This window comes from Paroedura picta, chromosome 11, assembly GCF_049243985.1.
Source record: "Paroedura picta isolate Pp20150507F chromosome 11, Ppicta_v3.0, whole genome shotgun sequence".
Taxonomy (NCBI): domain Eukaryota; kingdom Metazoa; phylum Chordata; class Lepidosauria; order Squamata; family Gekkonidae; genus Paroedura; species Paroedura picta.
In genome coordinates, this window is record NC_135379.1 from 59,340,893 (window position 1) to 59,366,851 (window position 25,959).

The window sequence follows — 25,959 nt, forward strand, 5'->3', positions numbered from 1 at the left end:
TCCAGACCAACGAAGCAAAGAACAAACCTAGAATGAGCCAAGACTGAGGCCCAAAGGCTCAGGAATGGCAGAAAAAGTGCTGCTCAGCTTCCATGACTGATCCAGCCCACCTAGTGCTTCCAAGATTATCTTATCACCACCTCCAGCCAAATTTCAGAGAAGGAGGGGGGAGCTACAGTAAGACTGTGCATGCAACAAAGCTTTTCAGCAAATCCCATTCTTAAACTGATTAAATTTCTCTCCTGGTTCAGCTAAATAAAAGGGATCTGCTAGCAGATGTAACCTCCGAGTTCCCTTACTTTCTCTTAACGGCCAAGCGTCTTAAATCAAGAGTCGGTGTGGAGGGAAATCTTACCAAATGCTGGTAACAATGTGGCCCGCAAGGTTTATTATCTATTGCAGTCTCCGTATTTTTTCTTTTGTAAGTGTTAGGAGTGGCGTGGAATGCTAGGGAATTAAAAACAAACACCAAATAATCAGAATGAACAAGGGTAGTTCTGCCTGAGAAACTCATCAAAGATCAATACGCTAAAAGCCTTGCTAGGCGACAACAACACTGTAGGTTGAACGATAACCGGTTGAATGCAACTGGATTTTTTTCTGCTGGTGAAAAGGAAAGGAGAGGTTGCCTCTGTCCACCTGCAAGTCAAAAAGCCACATCAGACAGAAGCGACAGTAGGGAAAAGAATGGGTTAGACCAGGGGTAGTCAAACTGCGGCCCTCCAGATGTCCATGGACTACAATTCCCATGAGCCCCTGCTAGCATGAATGTTGGCAGGGGCTCATGGGAATTGTAGTCCATGGACATATGGAGGGCCGCAGTTTGACTACCCCTGGGTTAGACTGAGTATAAAAGCTGGCTGGATCCAACCCATTTCTACAGAGGGAAATTTCAGGTGCCCACGCTCTGACTGATTGGCGCTGCTGGAATGCAGCGTCAGACTCAGCAATCAGCAGTTAGACCGCGATGTTAAGAAATGTGCTCCTTCTGATCCTGAGTTGCCCTCGTAGGCTGGCATAGACCCAGCCCTCCTGCCAGCACAGGCTGCCATTCACTCCACAAAGCGGCAGCACGCATAATGATTTGTACACGGAAACTCTGCTCCTCACTCGCTTTTAACACTGAGAACCCTGCAGGTAAAAGGTGGATTGGTTCCACTGTCTGTTAAATAAATTCTCTAGCATCATCTATGACACAGTTTACCAGCTATAGCAAGAGAGTTTTGTGAAGGCCCCTCTATGGTACCGCAACATGGTTTTTTTTTCAAAATGGCGGCTGGGGAGAACCCTCCCACCCTGTGCCACCCATTTCCAGATCCGAGTGAAGAGAAAAGAAAAAGGTTTAAGGGCAGGTTGACCCACCCGCTTCTAAAGTAGCCAATGTCAGGCCTTGAGGGGGTGGGAAAGGCCATTTAAACCTTTGCCGTCCAAAGCTCCTTTCACTTCCAGGGGCCGCAGCAGGGAGTCACAGCCAGCTGATATAACTTCCGGGTACCTCAAAGCCATGGTCAAAAGGCTGGCTATGATGTGTAGCCAACAAGCTACAGAAAATAATCTAATGGGGGGTGGGGGGGGGAGATTAAGCTTCCATTGTAATCCTAACATTGTAATCCTTTGGAAGCCAATCCTAAATTAACTAAAGAATCCCAACATGAAAATAGAACACTCATTTCTTTTTACAAGATGAAAAAGAAACCTGGTACTTCAAAAGGGGAAGTTATACAACAATGCCCAGTTGTAAACAGTGAGTCATAGAATACTGAGGATCCAGGGAACATAAAACTGAATGCAATGTCTGCCTCTATTCACTGGACAAGACAATTAATTCACTGGACAAGAAAATTTATGCTCTTAGAACCAGATTATATAGCACCCTGAGAAGATGGCCAGGAAGTACTCCAGCTCCATAGTCATTAAATATTTCCTTAGTAAAATATCACTGGGCTTTCTCTAGAGCATGTTTTAATGCGTTTCCTTCAGCTCTTCTTGAGGGCCACAAGTGTCTGTTGGAGTCAGGTTTATGCCCTTGTAATGCTGGCCAATTGGAAACTATCTCACACATATTATTGTGTTCCCCCTGTTAAACCAGTATCAGGAATAGTTTAATTCTACCATTGTTGTCACATTATACCAGACACTCAGCTTTATCATCTTATAATAGAATCATAGAATCATAGAGTTGGAAGGGGCCATACAGGCCATCTAGTCCAACCCCCTGCTCAACGCAGGATCAGCCCTAAGCATCCTAAAGCATCCCACATTCAACCAGCTGGGTGACCTTGGGCTCGCCACAGCACTGATAAAATTGTTCTGACCGAGCAGAGATATCAGGGCTCTGTCTCAGCCTCACCCACCCCACAGGGTGTCTGTTGTGGGGAGAGGAAAGGGAAGGCGACTGTAATCCGCTTTGAGCCTCCTTTGGGTAGGGAAAAGCAGCATATAAGAACCAACTCTTCTTCTTCTTCTAAAGTATAGGCAAATTGCATTTGATCTGGATATCTGTCCATGTTCATAAGGGTGAGCAAGTTGATTTTTCATCCCTGTAACCAATACTCTATTTTTTTCTCTCATATGTATCACAATACGCTCAACCAGTAAATATCTTTATGGTAAACAATATATTTTTAATTCTTATCTGTTTTAATATTGCATTAATATTCCAATACTTGTTGTAAATATATTTTTGTATCCTATCCTAATTACTATTGTTATTAATTTTATGGCTTTTAGGTTTTGTATTATATATACAAATCAAATTGACTTAATAAAGGTACTACTACTATTACTAAATGTTGCATAAAAGAATGTCAAACCATTAAGTTTTGGCACAGTTAAACACTCAACACATTGCAAACAAAAGGCGGAACCTAATACGTGGCCCCAAAGTAGAGGGACAGCTATGGAGCAGAATGTTCCAGGATTCCGGAATACTAAGCCCAGAGAGGGACAACTGTTTCTGTACTCACGATGTAAAAAGCAATCGTATTTGAAGCAGCGTCTGCAGAAGAGAGTGTGAAAGGAGTGTAGACTTTGCTCCCTTTGAACAGATTTGGCATTTGGTCCATCTATGTTTGGTGTGCACTCGGGAGGAAGAGCCCCTGGAAGCTGCTGCTCTGTGAGTTCTTTGTACCTACAGAAAAAGGAAGAGAGGTCAGTTGTTTTATACAGCCATAGCTCTGCTGCCATTTACCATACAACAGCAGAAAGAGGGGGAAGAGGAGCTGTTTTTTGCACCCTGCTTTTTCACTTCCCAAAGCGGAGCGCAGAATCGAACCTGGCTTGCCAGATTAGAAGTCCACACTCCTAACCACTACACCAAACTGGCGAGGAAAGGAAGTACCCTTGTAACTCTGTGACGGTGTAACCAAGAGAAGTTACCTAAATATTTAAACAATCAATATGCTAAGCCAAACTTAGGCATTCTATCCATGTCAAAGAGAGGGATTCTACACCTACTGAAAATTTTCAGCCTTGAAAGTTAACTAAAGATGTAATTATAACCACTCTTGAGATCAAATACGGCACTTAAAATGTATGACTAGTCTTCTAGACATCCAGCGTCAACAGTGCAAATCTGAATAACTTGCACTATGTAACCGAGCAAAGTTACCTAGTCTAGCCCAACTGCTACCCTCTCTGCCCCACCTCTAGTTTAACTAGAAGTTTATCAAACCTATAGAGTAGGGGTAGTCAAAACTGCGGCCCTCCAGATGTCCATGGACTACAATTCCCAGGAGCCCCCTGCCAGCATTCACTGGCAGGGGGCTCCTGGGAATTGTAGTCCATGGACATCTGGAGGGCCGCAGTTTTGACTACCCCTACTATAGAGGGCAGTCTATATTTGGTGAGAATACAAATTGTTCAAAAGTACTACGGAATTCACTAAGACATAGAGATTCTTTATTATACAATGTAAAAAATCACATCTTACTTTTCTTTCAGTTCCTCTGATGTACCCTTATCTGGAAACATTGATGAAATGGCTTCAAATATCTTGTCAGAAGGAAATTTACGGGGAGGATGGCTCTCTTTGTCTACACAGGAGGAAAAAAAATACACACTAAAATTATATGCTATCTAAATATTCTCATAAGAATAGGTTTGTCATTTCTCCCAAGCCCCAGGGAAGCAATAAGGATGTCCTACTATTCTAATGACTGGACATCAGAGTCCAATATACCCCCCCACACACACACACACACACACACTCCGGTACTGAGCAACACTTAAGGAATGTGTGGCCCCAACTCCTTCGTTTTCCTTTAATATGCTCATTCCAGAACAAGCAGAATACCCAGTACCTCCAGCCAGGCAACCTGGCTTCTCTCCAACTGCTAAAGAAGGCCCAAACTAATTTTTACTTCTTCAGCTTGTGCACTTCATCACACTCCCTGTACTTCGTCTACATATTAACAGATCGTTAACCAAGGCCGTGTTAGCAAGGACAGTGACATACATTGTAGATCCAGTAGATTGTGGTGCAAACTGCTTGATCTCCAGTAATCAAAAACTCACTGATATTATAATTGGACTTCATTGGACTAGAAGACCCTGGCAGTCCCTTCCCACTCTATGACGTTATGATCCGAGGGATTCAATTTTATTCTCACAATAGATATTTAGCGGGGTCAATGTACTCTAAAGATCTGCAACACAGCATACCTAGTCTGTTGGTCTCCTGATTTTTCCGTTTGTCATTTCTCCCATCAAGATTATCATCATCTTCGTCGTCTTCATCATCTTCATCGTCGTCATCACCGTCACTATACTGGCCGAGGGCATTGACCAGCTCCACAAATATCTCGTCATTGATAAACCCACACTCTGAAATTAAGCATGTTCATAAATTGAGGAGGCCTGCGTGAATTAATGTCATAAAGGGATAATCTACCATACTGAGGGTGAGAGCTAAGCCAAGTAGCCAAATAAATATCGAATCATGGCAATGACCATGCTTCAAATGACAGTTGCTGCTCTTCAGGTTCAGTGCTGGTCTCTGTGTTGGTTGCAGAATATCAGTAATAATTCTCTCGTAAATAAGACCAGAGTCAAACAGCAAAAATATGTCCTTGTTCCTCTGCGAGACCAGCTGAGTCTGTAGCTGAAGAGCCATTCAAGACTCAGCTGCAATCCTTCCGTTTCGTGATGCAGGAAGCAGGTCATTGCGTGAAATAATTATGCATTCTCAGGAAGCAGGTTGTTTTGTGAAATAATTACACATTCTCAGAAATCAATCTTACATCACCATAAGGCGACCAATATAGGCCAACTATAATGGCTACCAGCACCAATGAACAGTCCACATTGGAGAACTCACCCCTGTCTCCATGAACCTTCCCATCATAATTCTTGATTAGTTCTTCAATAAATGTTCCATCCTGGTCAAGCACCTCATCTCCCATATAAGGAATGTTGTGCAAAACTGTCTCATCTTCCACCTTAAAATAAATTTTAAAAGATTAGGGATTTGCAGCCTTCTTCCCATTCTTGAACTTGTACAAAGGCCAAATAGCAGCACTACCAATATACAAGTTCCTCTCCAGTCCTCACCAGAACCATAATGTTATGCATCTTCAACAAGAATGGCAACAAATTTATAAATCCTTATCGACACTTTCTTTAAAGTGTTAATCACTTGGTGTGGTGGTTAAGAACAGTGGCCTCTAACCAGGTTTGTTTCCCTGCTCCTCCGCATGCAGCCAGCTGGGTGACCTTTGACAAGTCACAGTTCTCTTAGAGCTCTCTTGGTCCCACCTACCGTACAGGGTGTCTGCTGTGGGGAGAGGAAGGGAAGGTGACTGGAAGCCACTGAGATTCCTTCGGTTAGTAAAAACGGGTACAAAAAAACAGCTCTTCTGTACATACACAGGGTTTGGCATAAAAGGACATAGTCCTCCACTGAAACTAACTGACAGCTAGCCCATTTCTCATAGCACTTGCTGGATTCTGGATAAGCCGATGGTCTAAAGCAGCCTTTCTCAATTTCTTTACTGTTGGCAAACTCTTGAAATATTCTTCAGGCTTCAAAAAAACCAGAAGTGTCATGAAGGTGCAGAATATGGCTGGGAAGCAGAGCTGTGGACATGCCCACCTTGGGCCCCTCCCCTTCCCACCCCCTTCAGGGCCATCAATGGCCACTTGGGGAGGGGGAGGCAGGTTGACATGATGATACATCACATCACCTGACAAATATTTAACAAATGTAAAAAATATATTAAAAATTAATCAACTCCCACCCATTCGGAAAACCCTTCCAGAGCCGTCAAGGAATCCCAGGGTTTCTCAAAGTCCCGGCTGAGAAAGCCTCATCTAAAGCCTTACAAAACCTTTCCATAAGGCTTCTGTGCGTGCCAGGCACTGCTGTGAATGGCTTGATAGTGAAATTAAAATCCAGTTCACACCTGGTGCCTCATTACCACCCCCAATCTTGCCCCAAAAGCATTAGGAGCACAAGAAGCCATTGTTAAAATTCCAGCCCGGCAGTACTCCTGTAGAAATGCGCATACAAGGCTGCCATGATTCCTGTATCAATTTTCCTTTTTTTCAAACTGCAACAATAAAAAAAAGGTAAATTGGCTCTGTATATAGTCACTCCAAAAGGCAGCAGTGCGCCCCCCGCCCCACGGTGTTTCTGCATTATCTTTTCCACCCCACCACACTTTTGAACTTTTCCTAAGCTTAATCACTTGAACTTTTCCTAAGCTTAATCATCTGTATGTGAAAAGATAACCCAATCAAAGAACATACAGTTATGATTCAGTCAAAACTAAGCATCATTATAACCTCTCAAAATTCAAAGGAAATTTCTCTCCCCCCTGTAAAGAAAGGAGACTTTTGTCCTCTAAGTTATTTCCCATCATCTATGCAAGGGAAAAAGTCAATTCAAGAGATAAATGGATGTGAATACTTTCCATAAAATCTGCCACGCAAGCATACAAATAAAATTACCCTATCAGGTATTATAAGGATACCACGATTACAGCATGCTGAATGAATGGAATCGGGTAATAGTTAAGTACAATTCTATCTTATAAAACATACCCCAATTGTTAATTTCTCTTTTGATTTGTTCTGGTATTGGTATTTCGCTTACCATAAAATTTTGCTGTAGGGGAGACCAAGAGTACATTATGGGCACTGAGGCAACAGCATTCAGCGTCTTCAGAGGGATTACTTGTCTGGGGAAATCCAAGTCACTGGTGACAGAGCACTGAAAGAAGGGATGACATTATACTAACTGCAGTAAATTGTCAAACTACAAACCAGAGAGTAAAAAAACCCTAGAGAAGGGGTAGTCAAACTGCGGCCCTCCAGGTGTCCATGGACCACAATTCCCAGAATCCCCTGCCAGCGAATGCTGGCAGGGGCTTCTGGGAATTGTAGTCCATGGACATCTGGAGGGCCGCAGTTTGACTATCCCTGCATTATACTAACTGCAGTAAATTGTCAAACTACAAACCAGAGAGTAAAAAACCCTAGAGATTTAGAGAACTAAATGTTCTTAATTCATAACAAATTTGGAGAGTTTTAAGAAGGCACGCATGGCTTTCACTTTTATTTAGAGTTGTGGGCTATTATTTATATTTTATTTATTTATTTATTTAGATTTATGGTAACATGCACCCATCTTACCAAGACCCAGGTATCTAACCACTCCAGCCTCCCTCCGAGCCACACGGTTGAGCAGCACGCTTGGCTATAATAGAGACTAATCAGCAGCAATTTTTTCAGCGGAGGCAAGATCAGGCTGCTCGCGATTGACTCAGCAGGAAACAGTTCCCTTTTTAAGGGTAGAAGTCCAAATGAGAACGCCCGCACCTTCCCGGCTTACCAACGAGATGGCACTTTATCACGCAAGCCACAGACCCTAAGTGGGCATTCAAATCAATGGAAATGGCCCTCAGCTCTTAAATGTGACGGTCCCAGGGAGATACTATCTGTGAAGGGGCTGTGGTCGTTTTGTATGCAGAATGTCCCTGGTTAAAGCCCTGGCATCTCCGGTTCAAGGATCTCACAAAGGAAGTGGTGGGGAAATGTCTTCTCTGCCGAGAGAAAAAAGCACTGGACTTGAAGGACCACCTTGCTCATGCAATGTATCTTCTGATGTATCTTCTAATTTTGGTCTGAATCAATATTGATTGATTGATGTATCTTCATGCAATGTATCTTTTCTGATATTGTTGCTCCCATCATGTCCAGGTCTGGTAAAGAGTCTCAGATAGCAAAGTTAAGAATTGTCTGAGAACATGGATAGTCATTGCTAGTCCGAGGACACAATGCATATTCAGGGGTGGCCCAACTGTGGCTTTCCAGATGTCCATGGCAGGGGTTCATAGGGACTGCAGTCCAGGGACATCCGGAGAGCCACAGCTTGGCCACCCCTGACATATATACACGCACACACATATAGCTGCTTGCTACCTTGGTCAAGGGGCAGTACTGTGTGTTCTGACCACCAGCAGCTCTTGAGGGTCTCAAGTCTTTTACATCACCTCCTACCAGAGCCTTTTGTAACTATGGGACAGAACCAGGGATCTTCTGCAGGCAAAAGAGTTGTTCTACCCCTCTGGTACAGCCCTATAACTGTGCAAAGCTAAGTTAGAATCAGAGAGCAGGAAGGGGCCATATGGCCATCTAGTTCAACCCCCTGTTCAATTCAGGATCACCGAGCAATCATTTTCCCACCAGCCAACCTTATTCTCCAGGAACAGTAATGCAATTATGATTCTAAAGCCATCTGATGTCTTCCCATCCCTTTTACATGAGCAAACAATTATTAAAATACAGAAGAACGCTCATAACCTTGGCTGGAGAATAATTTATCAAAGAAACTGTTCTTTTCAATGGATCAAGAACTGCGAGGTAACATAATTTAGTATACCTTTTCTCCGACATGAACTAGGATTCAAAAGGGTTCTTTAGCCCTTTCCTGTATGAACAACAAATAGACATAATAAAAGGGGACAAGGCTTAGAATCAAGGACAGTAGGAAGGAGTAATTAATGTCCAAATTGAGTCCTCTGTGAGGTAGGCATCTAGCCTTCATGAACCTTCATCTCTATCCAAGGGACAGGCCACCACAGACACACAGACTTCCAGACAGTGGCCAGCTACCTCTCATCTGAAGGATGAGGCAACCCTGGAATCATAGAATCATAGAGTTGGAAGAGACCTCCAGGGTCATCTAGTCCAACCCCCTGCAGAATGCAGGAAATTCACAACTACACTCCAACCTTCCACATAAACTTCAACAGATGGGCCTCATGTCCCAGGGAAGCGATCTTCAAATATGGATTATTTCCTCTGGTACAGCAAAGATGTGTTGAAACTTCATAGCCGGATTTCTACAACGCATCATGTTAACCAACCTCCCTGGTCCCACGCAATGAGCTCACAGAAGTCATGATGTGTACAGGTTGTATCCGCCGTTGTTTCCATTCTTGATTTAAGATTTCAGTCCTGTCTTGTATCTTCTGGCGATTAGAATTAAACATACTCTAGACAAGGAAAAATCAAGTATTACTCAGACTATTAATGATATCTGAGAAAAATGTCTGTCTTAATATAGAAAACTATTCCACATGCAAGCAAATCTATTACAGATTTCCTACACATAGACATATGCCCAAAGATTTCAACAGCAAAGGGTATCACCTGCTTCGGTGATTCCTAGTCTATGACCCACAATTTCAGGCAGTGCATGACACAGCTGCAGCCACGGTCCACCAAATAATAATGCATGAACGACTGATTTCATGATTGTCTGCAAAATCACTTTGATTCCTTACTGGGGAAAAGTGAACCATCAGATTGAACCTTCTGCCTCACAAACAGCTAGTCAAACAGAGAACATTTCCAATGCATCAAATCCAGATCTACTTCCGTATATGTACCAGCCAGCACTCAGGATGAGGCATCCCAAGAAATGTGCCCGGGGAGCACTATGTAATGCTTCATTATGCCATGAAAGCAAAGCCAGGGAAACTGTTGAGAACAGTGCAACAATACTGAGTTGGTGGAGGGTAGAGTGCATGAGCTGCATGCCAGGGATCCCAATTCAGCTGTAAAGTCATCAGGCAGCCTCAGCCGCAGCACACCCATCCGGGATATGAGGGTAATAATTCTACCTGTTTTTATACATCTGTCTTATAAAGCTGTTGTAAAGCATCATCATCATTATTAGAAGGCTGAGAGAGCCTTGACATTACTGCTCAGTCAGAACGGCTTTATCAATGCTGTGGGGAACCCATGGTCACCTCGATGGCTGCATGTGGTGGAACGGGGAATCAAACCAGATTAGAAGTTGGTACTCTTAAGATAAGATCCAGGATCCAAAAAGCGATGTGCTCACACCTTCAGCACCAAAATTATCTTAATAATAACTCTGGACTATGGCATCTCATGTTATGTCAGATGCTGTTTCATACCTCCTGACAGCAGAGGTGGGAGGGGAGACTTGGCTGGCAGTGTCCTGAAAAGTACTTGTGTACATGGCATGTAGATATTTTTAAAGCATCACTTTAACAAATTACATCCATTCATACTCAATGCATTTTTTCCTATAGAAACACTGTAACAAATGTAATTTTGTTGTACTTAAAAAATGTTTAAATGCTTCTGACAGAACAATAACTTGGCTGCAATCCAAAGAAATAGTTGCACCAGTAAACCCTATGAGCTTGCATTTATCTAATAGCTCTCTCCCCTCCGAATACAGACTACTTCTGGAATTGAGGGGGATTTCAAAAACAGCTTGCAAAATGGCATGGGGATTCTGATTTGCAGAGCCAAAAATCCCACTGGACATGCCCGAGTCCTTGGAAGTGCTTAAATTAGTTTTCATAACTCATGACTGTTCTAACACAAACATCCAAATATTCTGCCTGTATACCAACGTGCAGATTTTACCCATTCTATACAAATGCTAGTATTCAAGTGTTCGTAAAAGACAAAAGGATAACTTCTTACAGGAAACAGCTGACAATATCAAAACATGAGAAATTACTAAAACTGGAGACTTGACTTATCTTGTAGCTAAAAGCTGTCATGGCAGCTTCTCAACCAATGCTTAGCTTGTCAGAAAAACCAGGATGGCATTTAACTGCAAAACCATATATTTAAAATTACTTCATCCTGAATAAGAGCAATTTTAATACCTTATTATTGGGATTAGTAGGCTTAGTTACTTTCACAAAAGAACACGCACATAAAAATGGTAGAGTGGGGAAAAGAGCTGTTTTAGTCAGATATACGCACCTTTACTTCATCTGCCCGTCTGAATCTCTTGAGCTGCCTAAGTCGCATATATTCTGATTTTACACGCCTCCTCCAGCAAATTGGTCCCTTCTCAGATTTCTTTCCGGTTTGACCCATGATCACCCCTGCAGGGAAAAGAACCCAAATACAAGTTGCAAACACAGCTCAGCCCTTTCTATAGGCTCCCTAGAGGGACTGAAATTCATAAAAAACATTCATTCTGCAAAACAAGCATTTGTTCACATGTGCAAACCACTCAATGAACTCTGTTAATTGAGCTACATAATAGATATGGCCTACCTACCACTGCAAGCATTCCCCTTCCCTTTTGTTTTAACCCTTTAGAAGTCTCCAGTATGTTTAAAGACTAGGACTCTTCAGAGACACGCTACTGACCCCTGACCAGGATAGCCCAGGCAAGCTCGATCACATCAGATCTCAGAAGCTAAGCAGGGCTGACCCTGGCAAGTCACTGGATGGTAGACCTCCAAGGATATGGATGGTAGTTCTGCCAAGGAACACCGGGGACATGACACAGAATGAGGCAATGGCAGACTGACTCCAAACATCCCTTGCCTGGCTGCCAGACAATCCTCAAACTTCCTGGCTACACATTACTAACCTATCTGTTCTTGTCGTGATCTTCTAGTAACAGAAGTTATAGAAATCTGCGCCTATGATTGCGTGGTTGAGCTTTCCATTATCATCCCACACTGATAACGGGTATGAAGAGTCACAGAAGCATCAATAAATAGAGCCTTTGACACAGGTAAGTGCATGGCTCCTGGCAACAGCGACCTCTGCTCACTGATGCTCTATGCCTGCAGTGAATGGGCAATCCAAAACTATCTGCAAAGAGATGCTGCTATTCTGCTGCAAATCTTACAAGGCCAGGTTGATGGGGGCTAAGAAATTGTGGCTTCTGCTCAAGATGAAAGATTCAGGAAGACAACAACAAGCCACAGGTAGTTGCCACTACAAGGAGCTGGCATGAGCACAGGTGGATCGCTTCAGTCCCCGTAGTCTAGGTTTGGTGATCTGGAAGTCGCTTTACAGTGGAAGGAGATGAACAATACTCTAGATTAGCGGTCCCCAACCTTTCTCAGGTCAGGGACCGCCTCCGGGCTGAGGGGAGAGCCCACGGTCCGGGTGCTGCGCAACCGCGCAATTGCACACATTCGCAATTTCACCACCAGGTCGCACTAACGTGCACGCGCAGCAACTGCCCGCAAGCACGTTTTCACCACCAGGGGCGCTAACGTGCGCGCGGCAACTGCCCACATGTGCGTTTTCGTCACCAGGTGGCGCTAATGCGCATGCACGTGCACACACGCTCAAAACTGACACGTGTGCGCGTTTGTGGTCATGCCGGACGCAAATGCACATGCACGGCAGGTCCGCACGTGCGCGTTTGCACCGGGGTTGCCGCGCATGCGCGGGGCCCGGGTTGCCCTCTCCCCCACACCGTGGCAGCGGTGCACAGCAACAAAAAGGTTGCAGACCGCTGCTCTAGATACTTAGAGGAAGTTTACATAACTGCAAGTTTTTAAGCTTTAAATTTGAGTTAAATTATGAAATGTTCATGGTACAGCCTACAGAAAAATTTATCACCAGTTTATAGTTGGCTAGGTGACTCTGCTGACAATGACTAACGTTCTATTACTCTGAACTTCAGAAGAACAAGTAATTTTAAATCTAATTATGGCTCAAGCCTCTGTTGAAGTAGAAGAAAAGTTGGTTCTTATATGCTGCTTTTCTCTAAACAAAGGAAGTCTGAAAGCGGCTTACAATCTACTTCCCTTTCCTCTCCCCACAACAGACATCCTGAGAGGGAGATGAGGCTGAGACAGCCTTGATATTCCTGCTCGGACAGAAAAGAAGACGAGTCGGTTCTTATTCTTGCACAACCCTTGTCCATCATCTTCGGGACCTGTTTAAGGACTGGAGATGTCCCGGAGGACTGGAAGAGAGCAAACATTATTCTGATCTTCAAAAAAGGGAGGAAGGATGTCCCAGGAAACTACAGACCAGCGAGTCTGACCTCTGTTGTGGGGCAGATAATGGAGCAGATATTAAAGGGATTTGGAGGAGGGCAGGATGCTGTTTCCGTTGGCTGCAGAGGAAAGGACATGCAGTAATGGGTTTAAACTACAAGTACGATATAGGCTAGATAGCAGGGGGGAAATGTCACAGTTAGAGCAGTTCAGCAGTGGAATAGGCTGCCTAAGGAGGTGGTGAGCTCCCACTCACTGGCAGTCTTCAAGCAAAGGTTGGATACACACTTTTCTTGGATGCTTTAGGATGCTTTGGGCTGATCCTGCGTTGAGCAGGGGGTTGGACTAGATAGCTTGTATGGCCCCTTCCAACTGTATGATTCTATGATTCTATATGCCTCTTTCCTCTACCTAAAAGAATCTCAAAGTGGCTTACATTCGCCTTCCCTTTCCTCTCCCCACAACAGACACCCTGGGAGGGAGGGGAAGCTGAGAGAGCCCTGATATTACTGAAGAAGAAGAGTTGGTTCTTATATGCTGCTTTTCTCCACCCAAAGGAAGTCTCAAAACGGCTTACAATCTCCTTCCCTTTCCTCTCCCCACAAGAGACACCCTGTGAGGGAGGTGAAGCTGAGAGAACTCTGATATTACTGAAGAACAGTTGGTTCTTATATGCTGTTTTTCTCTACTCGAAGGAGTCTCAAAGCAATTTACAGTCGCCTTCCCTTTCCTCTCCCCACAACAGACGCCCTGTGAGGGAGGTGAGGCTGAGAGAGCCCTGACAGAACAGCTTTATCAGGTCTGTGCAGAGCCCAAGGTCACCCAGCTGGTTGCAAGTGGGGGAGCGGCAGAATCAAACCCGGCTTGCCAGACTAGAAGTCCGCACTCCTAACAACTACACCAAGCTGGCTCCTTGCCTAAGTTCAAAGGTAGGCAAATTTAAGATGTAGAAAACATAGCCAGCCAAAATGAAGGTAGTGTATTTACAAATGTTATCTTTAACCAAGTAAATGAAACCCTGGGTTTTCCTGAATGGGTGGGAATGAATTAATTTTAATGTATTTTTTAAATCTGTTAAGCACATATCAGGTGATATTGACCATATATGTTCACATCAACTTATGCACCCCTACCCAAATGGCCAATAAAAGACCTGAGTGGGGTGGGAAGAGGAGGGGCCCCTGATGGGCATGTATACGGCTATGCTTCCCAACCATATTCTGCACTTCTGGGGTTTCTCAAAGCCTGAAGAATGTTTTGGAGAGTTCTCAATGGTAATAGAGTTGAGACTGAAAATGAAAAACAATTACAAATCTGCAATATAGAAGCTCACAACAGTGCTGTTATCATGTGGGTTTTAATCTTTTAAAATCCGCATCAGTCTTACATTTATCTGATTAAATCCACATAATAAACCCTTTCTACAGCTAAAAAGACTGATAGCACAGTGAACAACATTCATAAAGTCACAATTTTCACAGCTTAGGAATCTAGGTTCCAGGAAGGGAAAAGCAATTCATAAGAAGGAAAAGCTGAAAGGCAAGCTCCGCCATTTGACTTTAATGAACAGCTCAGAGTGGATTGTAATGTCCCAGCAAAGGGAAGCGAGTCATCTGATGCTTCCAAGGTAATTATAGACATTCTTGAGTGAAAGTCAGAAAGTGGACACAGCAGACCACCAGGCACGGTCAATCTGCACAAGAGAAGGAGGGAAACTGTCCACCTTAAGGAAGGAAGTATGAAAGGAAGGAACACTAAACTGTGGCAGAACCTGAACTGATATTTAACAAGATCAACTACAATAGAAAAAAAGGAAGGGTTTTTTGGTTGTCCACCCTGGCAGCTTTTATTTTTTCTTATATTTATATACTGTCCTCCCCTATGGGTCAGGGTGGTTTACATAGGAGAACACGATAATAATAATACAGTATAATTCAGTAATCATCCAATGAACAACAGGAATAACAATGTTTTTATAGCATTCCATAATTGGTGGCACCAATGTTAAACATGGAGCTATGACCCCAAAGGTCCCAAAAATCCAAAAACGCCCACAGCTTGAACAAGATCTAAGCATTACCAGAAAAAGGTGGACTAGCCACCAAACAGAAATGGCTTGCTCACCTTGTTCTTAAAGACAGTATGAACCTTCAAGATGCAAAAACAGAGACTTGTCACGTCTAGTTTGTTTTCTAGTTAGGTAACTGACTATAAAAAACACATTTGCACATTTAATAATTAGATGAACTTATCATACAGCATCAAAATGTTACTCAACAGTGATTGTGCAAACTATCCACATCACCACCAGATAAATCAGCCAATGTGCTTTTTCACCTACCTGTTTCTCACAATCAGATCCCCCTCCCCCAGTGTGTAAATAGAACACTAAAATCCTGCAACAGCAATATATACTTTTTTTTCAGTTTTTTAAATTATCTTTAGCGACCAATGTGCCTCAGTTCCATTATCTTCTTGTCTCAGTGTGTCCGTTCCATTCCAACCCACCTCACTGGTTCTTTTGTCGTAAAGCCTCAGGATTGAGTTCTCTGCCCCCCACCCCCCACCCCTCCACACACCCCGGTCTTCTATTCATAGCCACCTTGAATACAACACTTCAGGCAAGATGTAATAACCCAAGGGAGGTCCACCCAAATTATAACCCCGGGGTCTTGCATATATTGCTTCTACTGCTGCAAATGAGAATGTCATTACTTCTCCTGAAACACTCTGCTGCCTCAATTCGTTTATTCATTTATTAATTTATTCGTTCATTCATTCATTCCCCGTCACTCTTGGTCAGGCCAGCTCACGGCAGGTTACAGTTAAAACCATCACGTTTCCCATCTTATCCATTCGGTGCCTCTATATAATTGTGAAACAGCCTTGGGGGACGAATGATCCGGCCTCTCCAGGGCCAATCAGGGTGTAGCCAGCTTCCAAGCCCCTGGGGAACCCGCGGTGTCACGGCCTGGGGAGGGTGATCCAGCCTCGATACCTTGTTGCGGCAGGGGGGGGGGGTCCTCTCAAAGCCTGTTCTTATGAACAGGCTTTGAAGTTAGTAAAATACAATCTTTAATAACTCCTAGCGGAGCCGATAAAATAATTTGTTAAGGGCACCTAAAGTGGGCCCTGTCTGTGATGAGGAAGGGTGCCCACAGGCCCCTTCCCCCGGAGTGACAATCAGAGGGCCCAATCGGCAGGGCCCAATTGTCACTCCGGCGGCAAGGGAACAATTGGGAGCCGCACGCAGCGCGGCTCGCAATTGGGCCCTTGCCGCAAGGCTGGTTAATCGGGAGGCACAAAGCGCCTCCCGATCCGCCCCCCCCCTTCCTCCTCGCTCACAGCCGCACGCCTTCCGCCACAACTCCCCTCACCTCTCCAACGCCAGGTCGCCGCCTCCTCGTCGAGCCGCCGCAGCCTCGCTACCTTGCTGCACCTCCCAAAGTTAAACCCATGCGGCCGGCTGCCGCCATTACCTGCTTCGCCAGCGGCGACGCCAGAGCCTTCACCAGTGGCGGAGAAGCCAGTGGGGCTGTCAGGGCGCCGGCGGAGACGTCCGTGGCGGTGGCAAAGCCACCGCCACCAGCAGTGCCGCAGCTGGCGGAGGCTTCTGCGGCGCCGGCAAAGCTGGTGGGGTCGTCTGTGGTGGCGGCGGGGACGTCCGCGGCGGTGCCGAAGCCACTGCAGCCAGCAGCTGTGCCGCCACTGCCTCTTGCTGCTGCTACAAGCTCTGCTGCACCCACTCCGGAGGGCGGCAAGAAGAGGCTGAGGAGCCCTCGAGGAGCGGCCAGGGCAGCCGGTGCGATGGCGCTCTGACGGGGAAGGCGGCGTGACAGCTGAGCAGAAGGAGAGTGCCTCAGAATGGCTCTCGGCTTCACCTCATGTCTAAGGTTTAGGTAGGCCGTGCCGCGGGAAGGTGGGGGCGGACTAACCGCTAGCGCCCGCTGTATTTAGACTACAGAAGACTTATTTTCTAGTCTAACAATATAACAGATAACAATTGTGACATAACATGCCAATTAGAACAGTATTTTAACCAACAGTAACATTGACAATTCCTGGATAGGTTCAATTTTTCAGCCAGGGGGGGGGAGGGGAGACCTGGCATTCGGTCGGCCTCAAACAAATGCCTGGTGTGTATGTTTGTATCTATAGATCAGTTTTCCAATGTAAAGTTTTGGTAATTGTAATCATGTAATTCTAAATGGATTAGTAAATCCCTCCCTATTTTTCAATTCATCACCCAAAGCGCTAATATCTCTGTGGTCTCCATCTCTCAGTTCAGCACTAACCTAACAATTATTAATGATGGTTTGCAGGCCCCCCCCCCCCATGCATTAGGAAAGCACTAACACAAAAAGTATATCCATGCAGACAGACTCTGGTGAAGTCTGTTTCAACTCTGGAGAAAGAAAGAAAAACTGCACACATCAGATGGAACACAGCCACTATTTATGTAAGACATACCACTGTAGCAATAAAATGGCTCTGAGCCCTGAACAACAGAAACTATAGAGACAAAATAAAGATAGCTAACTTGTTTGTGCATCTCAACACATATTTATGTAATCTGATTGGTTTGTGATAATTTATTATAGGGGTTACCATATGGCAAATCATGTGTTATTAGCAAGAAGCAGTTAAATAGGCTTCTGAGACTGATCAGCATGCATGCAATTAGATTTTAAAATGGAAACTTAATAAAGCAAATGGAGAGAGGAAAGGTAAGGATGAAAATAAAACAGCTACCCAAATGACAACTTTTATAGTAACAGCTACCCAAATGACCACTTTTATAGACTCTCTAGGATTTTTGACAATATGCAGGTTCATCTTCAAACAGCTTCCATCAAATTCATTTAAATCTCATCATTGCCCAATTGCCTTTATCAAGAATTATTCTAATGTTGTGGGATGGAAACCCTGCTAAAATGGTACAAGCTCGTCTTCATATATCAAGCAAGGATGGTGTACATGAATATAACAAAACGGGAACAGGTAACGGCATTTGCACAAGGTCTTAAAGCAATTGTATATTTTAGTTGTTCACATTATATCTTATCTTTACCAGGGTCCTAGGATGTGGATCAAAAAATCCACACAACAGGGCTAGAGACAGATAAGAGGATTTTCCTGAAAACTTAGGGCTTTCCATCAAGAGCTTGCAAGTTTGCTTTTGAGATCTCAGTAGCCATTTTGAAGTTCACTAGATATCCATAACACTGCTGCCAATCCTGGTTTCCATATATCAAACTTGTGGGAGTGAGGAATTGACTGAAAAGTATTTAGAAAAGGGGATGGAAGGAAGGAAACAGGGGGGAGGCAAGATGCAGAAGTTGGGAAGACAGAAAAAGGATCAGAAACCGAGGAGAGGGAATGAAAACTGAAGACTGGGGGGGCAGCTGAATACAGGATTGATTGGTGAGATGGAGTATAGAATCACAGAATCATAGAGTTTGAAGGGGCCATACAGGCCATCTAGTTCAACCCCCTGCTCAATGCAGGATCAGCCCAAAGCATCCTAAAGCAGTGGTCTGCAACCTTTTTTAGGCTGCGGACCAGTGGGGGGGGGGAGGGCGATCCGGCAGCTGCACATGCATGGCAGCCCATGTGCAAACACGCATGTGTGGCAATTTCGCACGTGTGAGAAACTGCCATGCACGTGCGCTTGCACCATGCACGGACGCAAACGCACATACGTGACACTCTGCACATGCGTGAAACCACCATGCATGCACATTTGCGGCCGCACATTGTGCAAATGTACATGGGCAGACTTGCCGAACATGCACGTTTGCACCGGCGGCCACACTTCCCTCTCCCCCCCTCCCTCAAAAAGGAGCTTGCCGGGCTGCAAGCAAATCGGCCGCTTTGGCAGCCGATTTGCTTGCGGCCTGGGAAGTTTCTCACTGGGGGGGGCGGGGAGAGGGAGCCGCGGCCCGGTGGTTGGGGACCATTGTCCTAAAGCATCCAAAGGAAGTAAACGAAGAAGGGGAGTGTTTACATAGCTGCAAGGGGGAAGTGAGGTAAAAAAGAGATTGTGTGGGGAGAGGAATATGGGGGAGAATCAGGTGCCCCTTGCAAGACCTCATACATATGATCTACTTGTTATAATTAAAAAATACTTGTAAAGTTTCTCATTCTGAACATATCGGAACTTATATTAGAAAATGCTCATCCAATTTCAAGCATGTAATTAACATAAACATTAGTAACCTCCCTTTCCTAGAAAAGAAGTAAAAAAACAGCTAATGTTTCCATCATGCTTTAAAGCAGTGGTTCTCAACCTGGAGGTCTAACGAACCTTTCATAGGGTCACGGCAGGGCAAGCAGCTTGGCTAGGGGGCGCCATCCACACAACAGCCCTATGAGGTAGACCGAGATAGAGCATTCATCTGTCTGGAGCAGCGGAAAAGAGTGATATTGGCATGGTGGGGCAAAAGGCAGAACTGAACTGAGAAACCCCGGGGGGAAAAAACCATTAATTATTAACACACACACACACAATGGATAAAACCAATTTATGAACAATGGATCTTCATGCCATTGGTCAGTTTTGGTTTAATTTCTGTGAAAGAACACTTGCCTAATTTTATGGTTGGGGGTCACCACAACATGAGGAACTGTATTAAAGGGTCGTGGCATTAGGAAGGTTGAGAACCACTGCTTTAAAGGCACTAGTTTGAAAGTTTATGTTCCAGATCATCATATATGATGCAGTCAGAGTGTCTGGCTAGGATCTGAGAGACCCAGGTTTTTTTACTCCGATGCTGAAGGCTGATGAGTGACCTCAGACCAGTCACACACTTTCAACCTAACCTATCTCAGAAGGATGCTGTAAGGAAGAACTGACACATTTCAAAAACTATATATTACAATATTATTAAAACCTACAACTTCCATAACCAACATCTGCCTACCTTTGTATTGCTTTTCTTAAAAAAAAAAAAAAAACAGAACAGAATTTTTTTTAAAAAACAACTTTTCCTCGGTTACACCACATATAGTCTCACTTATATGTTGTGCTACTTGCATAGCTGTAGTTTGAGCACACTGGGGATAGCAAGTTTAAGATGTTATGGATAAATGACATCTGCATATAATACTGAACTTAAAAATTAATAATGGGATAAAACCAGAACTCTTGCTCTCAAAATTACATTTGATTTATTTCCTGTAGTCAGGCATCTGTGGTTGAAAACCCTCTGAATCGGCACCTTCACAAATATTCCGAATTCTGAATCATGTTTCACATTATGGTGATGGGACTCATGTGATCTCATTAATAGAGGTTGCTGGGCGGGGAGGTCTATCTGACAAGGACAAATGGTTCTTACACTAGCTGTCCTCCAATACAAGAAGAGCATGAAATATTTTAAAATAGGCCAGTAAAGGAGAAGAGAAAAATAATCTGCTTTGGGAATAAGAGTCAAAATTAATTGCACATGATTACTCTTTCCAAGCAGCATAAAAGTATAATGTTACATTTCTCCACAAGAATTCAAGACCAAGGAATATATCATGAAATGTCTCTACTCGAGGACAAATCTGTACAGGAAACAGACGGTAGTGTACTGATATTACCACACAAATTGCATAATATCACACAAATATATCATCACAAATTTGTAATTAATCCTGGATCACCAAAGTGTGAACATGCATTGTGTTTGTCAAATGTGGCAGTTTCCCCACAGATTGTCCAATGGTTCTTGTACATAACTTGTTTTCATCCACAAATTCTATCATAGGTTAGACAGCCCTCAATAGATGGTGTATGATTTCAAACCCTGGTTCTGGTAATATATTCAAATAAAAATATCCCTGTTCTCGCCTAAAAGGATATGTAATTAGAAGGATGGAAGTTGCTTACACTTGGTCCAGTCCCATGTCCAACCTAAGAACCATCAAGTTCAATTACTAATATATTTTTTAAAAATCTAAATAGCACCCCCAAAATTAATGCACTGTTTGATCTAAAGTGCTCATAGCGTAGTTTCCAAGACAGCTAGTTTTCGACAGAGACAAATGAGAAATATCCGTTTTCGTTAGCGGCCATTGGTGTACTCAGTTTCTGACTGCAAGCAATGGTTTCTTCTAAGGCGCTGGCTTCACAGCTGTGAGAAGAGGCTCTTGGGAACTGTGTGCAGGTGCATGCTCCTCAGTGTTGAAATACAGCGATCAGGATGTATTATCACATCAGTCTTTTGCTGCCGTTACGCCACATAAAATAGAGCGGGAGACACTTTAATGAAGCCCACCAATGGAAACAATGCTAAAACAAAAGAACTGCTCTACTGCCAAGATGGAGGCGCGCAGCTTAGATAGCAGTTAGAACTTTATTACGTTCAAGCCTATACTACTATATCACCAGAAAAGCAATTTTTTAAAAAATGGCAATTTAGATTCCATCTGTATTCCAAGGTAGCTAAAATATGAGTACAATAGAGCAAAGCAATCAAGCCCATGGACACAAAAAAGCAGCAGAACTAAGACCCATTCAAAATCTCCAAAAACAGCAAATTAGAATTGCAATTATCCTGCTAAGATTAGAGAAAGCCATGTTTATACTTTTAGCCCAAACACACTTACAGGACATCCCTAAACAATTATACACTCTTCTATGCTCATTCAGTGTTAGTTTTCCACTTTAGGCACATTTGGGATTAAATTCCACAATATACAGTGGGACTTCCTTCTCAGCGAGGGGTAAATTCACCACAACCCAGTTCCGAGAGGTCTTGGAGGATGGTGGGGATTGCCATAGTTCATATTTCAAACCTGCAAGATTCAGTAATCACTAGGTTCTGAGAGATAGATGTCAATCTCATACGCACACATGAAGCTGAACCCATTTGTCAGCCGCAGAACAAATTTTATTTCATGGCACTATAAATATACTGTGGTGGGGGTGGAAGTTGCAGCGATACTCTTTCACGCAGTAGGATGAAGCATATTCTACAGATGATGAAATAGGGTGAATGAAGTTAAGTCACCTCACAACATGCTATGCTAGTAAAAGATGCTCCTATTTTTTTAGGTAACCACTTGTCACTGGAATCAGGAAGATAGTCTAAAATAAAATGCATTAACAACGTTGACTGATGGAAGTTGAAGCAGTGTTTGATTGCTTTCTACAGATGAACTAACTTCAGAACACGAGTTCTCTTAAATGAATCCGAAGGCTGCAAGACAGGTGCTACAAAGTTATTCACATCTGAAGAGCTGTTTTTTTTTTAAGGCACATGCTAAACTGAAAGAGTCCACCCCTTACAAATGCCTGCTTTTGTTTTGTCTACATTTACTAAAATTATATTCCAATATATGCAATTGAGTCCCCCTGGATAGCTTGACCCTAACCAAATGTACTCAGGTCTTCCAGTGTACCTGAGAGACCGTCTCTCAGCCTATGCCCTCAAAGGAGCACTACACTCCGCCACCACCAACCGGCTTGTGATCCCTGGCCCCACAGAAGCACATTGGTCCTCAACAAGAGCCAGAGCTCTTTCTGTCCTGACCTGGTGGAACGAGCTCCTTGAAGAGATCAGGGCCCTGCCTGAACTCCCACAATTCCACAGGGCCTGCAAAAGGGAGCTCCTCCACCAGGCATTTGGTTGAGTCCAACCAACCTAACAACATCTGCTGGTCCCCCCTCTGACACCCCCCTCCATAACCTGAAGCAGCCTGATCTCCCTGGGGGCTTGTCTAAGTTATCATTCTATCTGAAGCCACTATTAGATTGCTGGTATGTTATTTATGACTGTGTTATTTGTTTAGACAGTTTTATGTATTACCCCTGCAATGTTTTATTTGAACAACCCTGAGTCATTTGGGAGGGCGGTATGAAAATCAAATAAATAAATAAACAAACAAACAAACAAATAAATAAGATTCTTACCTAGTAAAGGTACAGCATGAACCTATGACTCCTTATTTAGTAGTAAACCTTACTGGTCACAAGGGGCTTCCACCAGATGTGCATAGGAACATGGCCAAATGTTTGTTCAGAATTCCAACCCCACAGTCTTTTTATTTCTTAAGAAGCCATGTCCCCTTAGAGCAGACTTTTTCAACGTTTTACCCCTGAGAAACCCCTGAAACATTCTTCAGGTTTCAAAAAAACCCAGGTATGGCACAATCGTGCACAATATTTCTGGAAAGTATAGCTCTGTGCATGCCCACCCAGGGCCCTTCCCCTTCCCACCCTCTCCAGGCCCATCATTGACCCTTGGGGTGATGCCCACTAGCAATTTCTTGGCAGACTCAATTGGTCAGGACTGAATTAGTCTGAAGGAGCTTGAGCCGCAGAAGTTTGGGATCTAAAGATTAGGTTCATAACAATCTCTTTCAGACTAACACTCAATGAACTGAAAGGCTATGCAACAGGTTTCTGAGATTCCGGGAATATTCTCTGCCTGTTGAGTGAGAGCATGGTGAAACAACGCACTCGTCTTCCAAACTGAAGAAATGCTAACCTACTACTTAATTCAAAGGCAAAACAGAACACTGTCTTTGGTCTCCCATCTCTTCCTGCTATCCTAGCCAACCTTCTGATCAAAATGCAAGTGAAACAGGCAGCCCCAGAGTTCACACAAGTGTGGTTTCTCTGTGTAAGCTCAGTAAAATGGCATCAAGACTGTTCAGGCATATTCTGCTCTGCACTTGACACAGGAACTCTTGGCACAGTAAAGAAATGGCAGTAAGCAAAAGACTCTAGACAATGGTAGGCCAAGGGCCATAACCAACACATAAGTGAAATGCTCTCAGTGACCACAGATACTATAGTATCTTCATTATGGAACACTGTGTAAAGACTGCAACAGAGAAAAACTGTAGTCCAGTGGCACCTTACAGGCTAACACAACTGATTCCAGAAGATCACATCATCAATTGTACAGAAATATAAACCCATCAGGCTACTATGTACACATCAGAAAGAGGGGTCCCTTGGGTCAAGGGACCAAGCCCTATGAAGATAGGTTGAAGGACTTGGGAATGTTCAGCCTGGAGAAAAGGAGGTTGAGAGGGGGCATGATAGCCCTCTTTAAGTATTTGAAAGGGTGTCACTTGGAGGAGGGCAGGATGCTGTTTCCATTGGCTGCAGAGGAAAAGACGCGCAGTACAACAATATAGGCTAGATATCAGGAAAAAAATTTCACAGTCAGAGCAGTTCATCAGTGGAATAGGCTGCCTAAGGAGGTGGTGAGCTCCCCCTCACTGGCAGTCTTCAAGCAAAGGTTGGATACACACTTTTCTTGGATGCTTTAGGTTGCTTTGGGCTTTTTTGGATGCTTAAGGCTTTAGGTTGCTTTGGGCTGATCCTGCGTTGAGCAGACTAGATGGCCTGTGTGGCCCCTTCCAACTCTATGATTCTATGTTTCAAAGAAACTTCAAAATAAGATCCAAACAAAAAACACCCCCCTTTTTTCTTAGACCGTTTATACACTGGAGGTTTCATGCTGGGCTGCAGGTTGGAGTTTTAGTCATGGCAGGTTGCCTCACTTCTTCCTGCACCCACATGGGGGAGCATTTGGCTTGGTGCACCTCAATCCACCCCTGATTTGTGCTCCTACACGGAAGCTGGGGCAGTGAAGTTCCCAGTGCGTAAACAGTCTTAGAGAGGCAATACGTAAAACCTAATACAGATTAAAACAAAATAGGCAGATACAATAGTAAATTATAGGGGCACATATTAATAATTTAACATGTGAATCCCAGGTCCCTGTTAAAACTCAGAAAGGAGGGATACATTGTCTTCAATTTGGTAATGAACTTAAATTCCGCAATTTTATATTCTGTTGCTGATCTGAAAGTTACAGTTCTTAATGAAGAAGTTTCAGTGGCAGGATCCCAGGCTACATTGCTAGATTACAATTCATTAACAAATTTGAAACAAACATGAAGGATCCAGGATTCTCAACCCATCACAGGTGCTAATATCTTGTACACCCCTCCCCTTACAGATGTTCAATGTCCCACTGCATCTGCTCGTCTTATTTCGTCCGGTATTAGGTTTGTACATTTTATCTACTAGAGCTTATTTTATTAGAAAAGGATTAAGTTTTGCAAATATTAGTATTACAAATATTTACAGGTTAAAAATGGTCCTTGTTTCTTTTTTGTTCCTCTGCCCACACTGCCATGCAAAAGCAACATTCAAAAGCAGCAGAACTGATCTTACCACTTCGACACATCATCTTGTGGCTAACTAATTATCACATCTGTTTCATGAGATCCAAGTTGCAATCAATCTTCTACTTTCAAAGAAAAGATTTCATCCCAGCAAGAGATACCAAACAAAGGACCTTTTTTAAAGGATCTTATTATGAAAAACTAATTCTTCCTAGGTGCGCTGATTCTCTACTTCTACCCACAATTGTACTCCCTCTTGGACATTTATGTCCTGTAATTATTACCTATTTGGAAACATCCAAATAAAGGAAAATGTTCTATTCCTATGTGAAATGGCAACACTTAGTGCCTTCATTAACTCTCAAGAAAAACTATTTTTGTTTAGCATCTAGATGCGGTCTCTGGCCCACCGGGTCCAGAGCTATGGGCTGGGTTGTCACCAATATGTGGATAACATCCAGCTCTATCTCCTGATGGGACGACCACTCAGATTCCCCCAGATACATTCACCAGATGTTTGGAAGCCGTAGCTGGATGGAGCAGAGTCTGCTGAAACTCAACCCCTCCAAGATGG

The 25,959-nt window shown here is 43.7% G+C and overlaps 1 protein-coding gene across 8 annotated transcripts in view; it reads right to left on the reverse strand.

Moving 5' to 3' along the window:
* EZH2 (enhancer of zeste 2 polycomb repressive complex 2 subunit) overlaps positions 1-25,959 on the reverse strand; it is a 78,930-nt gene that overhangs the window by 14,851 nt on the left and 38,120 nt on the right. For 7 of the 8 annotated variants that reach the window (XM_077303710.1, XM_077303709.1, XM_077303705.1 and 4 more), the window contains 8 exons: positions 11,257-11,381; positions 9,369-9,497; positions 7,094-7,210; positions 5,318-5,438; positions 4,663-4,824; positions 3,932-4,034; positions 2,967-3,130; positions 356-447 (listed from right to left, as the gene is read on the reverse strand). In XM_077303710.1, coding sequence (XP_077159825.1) covers positions 356-447; positions 2,967-3,130; positions 3,932-4,034; positions 4,663-4,824; positions 5,318-5,438; positions 7,094-7,210; positions 9,369-9,497; positions 11,257-11,381 — 1,013 coding nt within the window. The remainder of the gene's footprint in view (positions 1-355; positions 448-2,966; positions 3,131-3,931; positions 4,035-4,662; positions 4,825-5,317; positions 5,439-7,093; positions 7,211-9,368; positions 9,498-11,256; positions 11,382-25,959) is intronic. The other variant, XM_077303706.1, reaches the window with a different exon arrangement.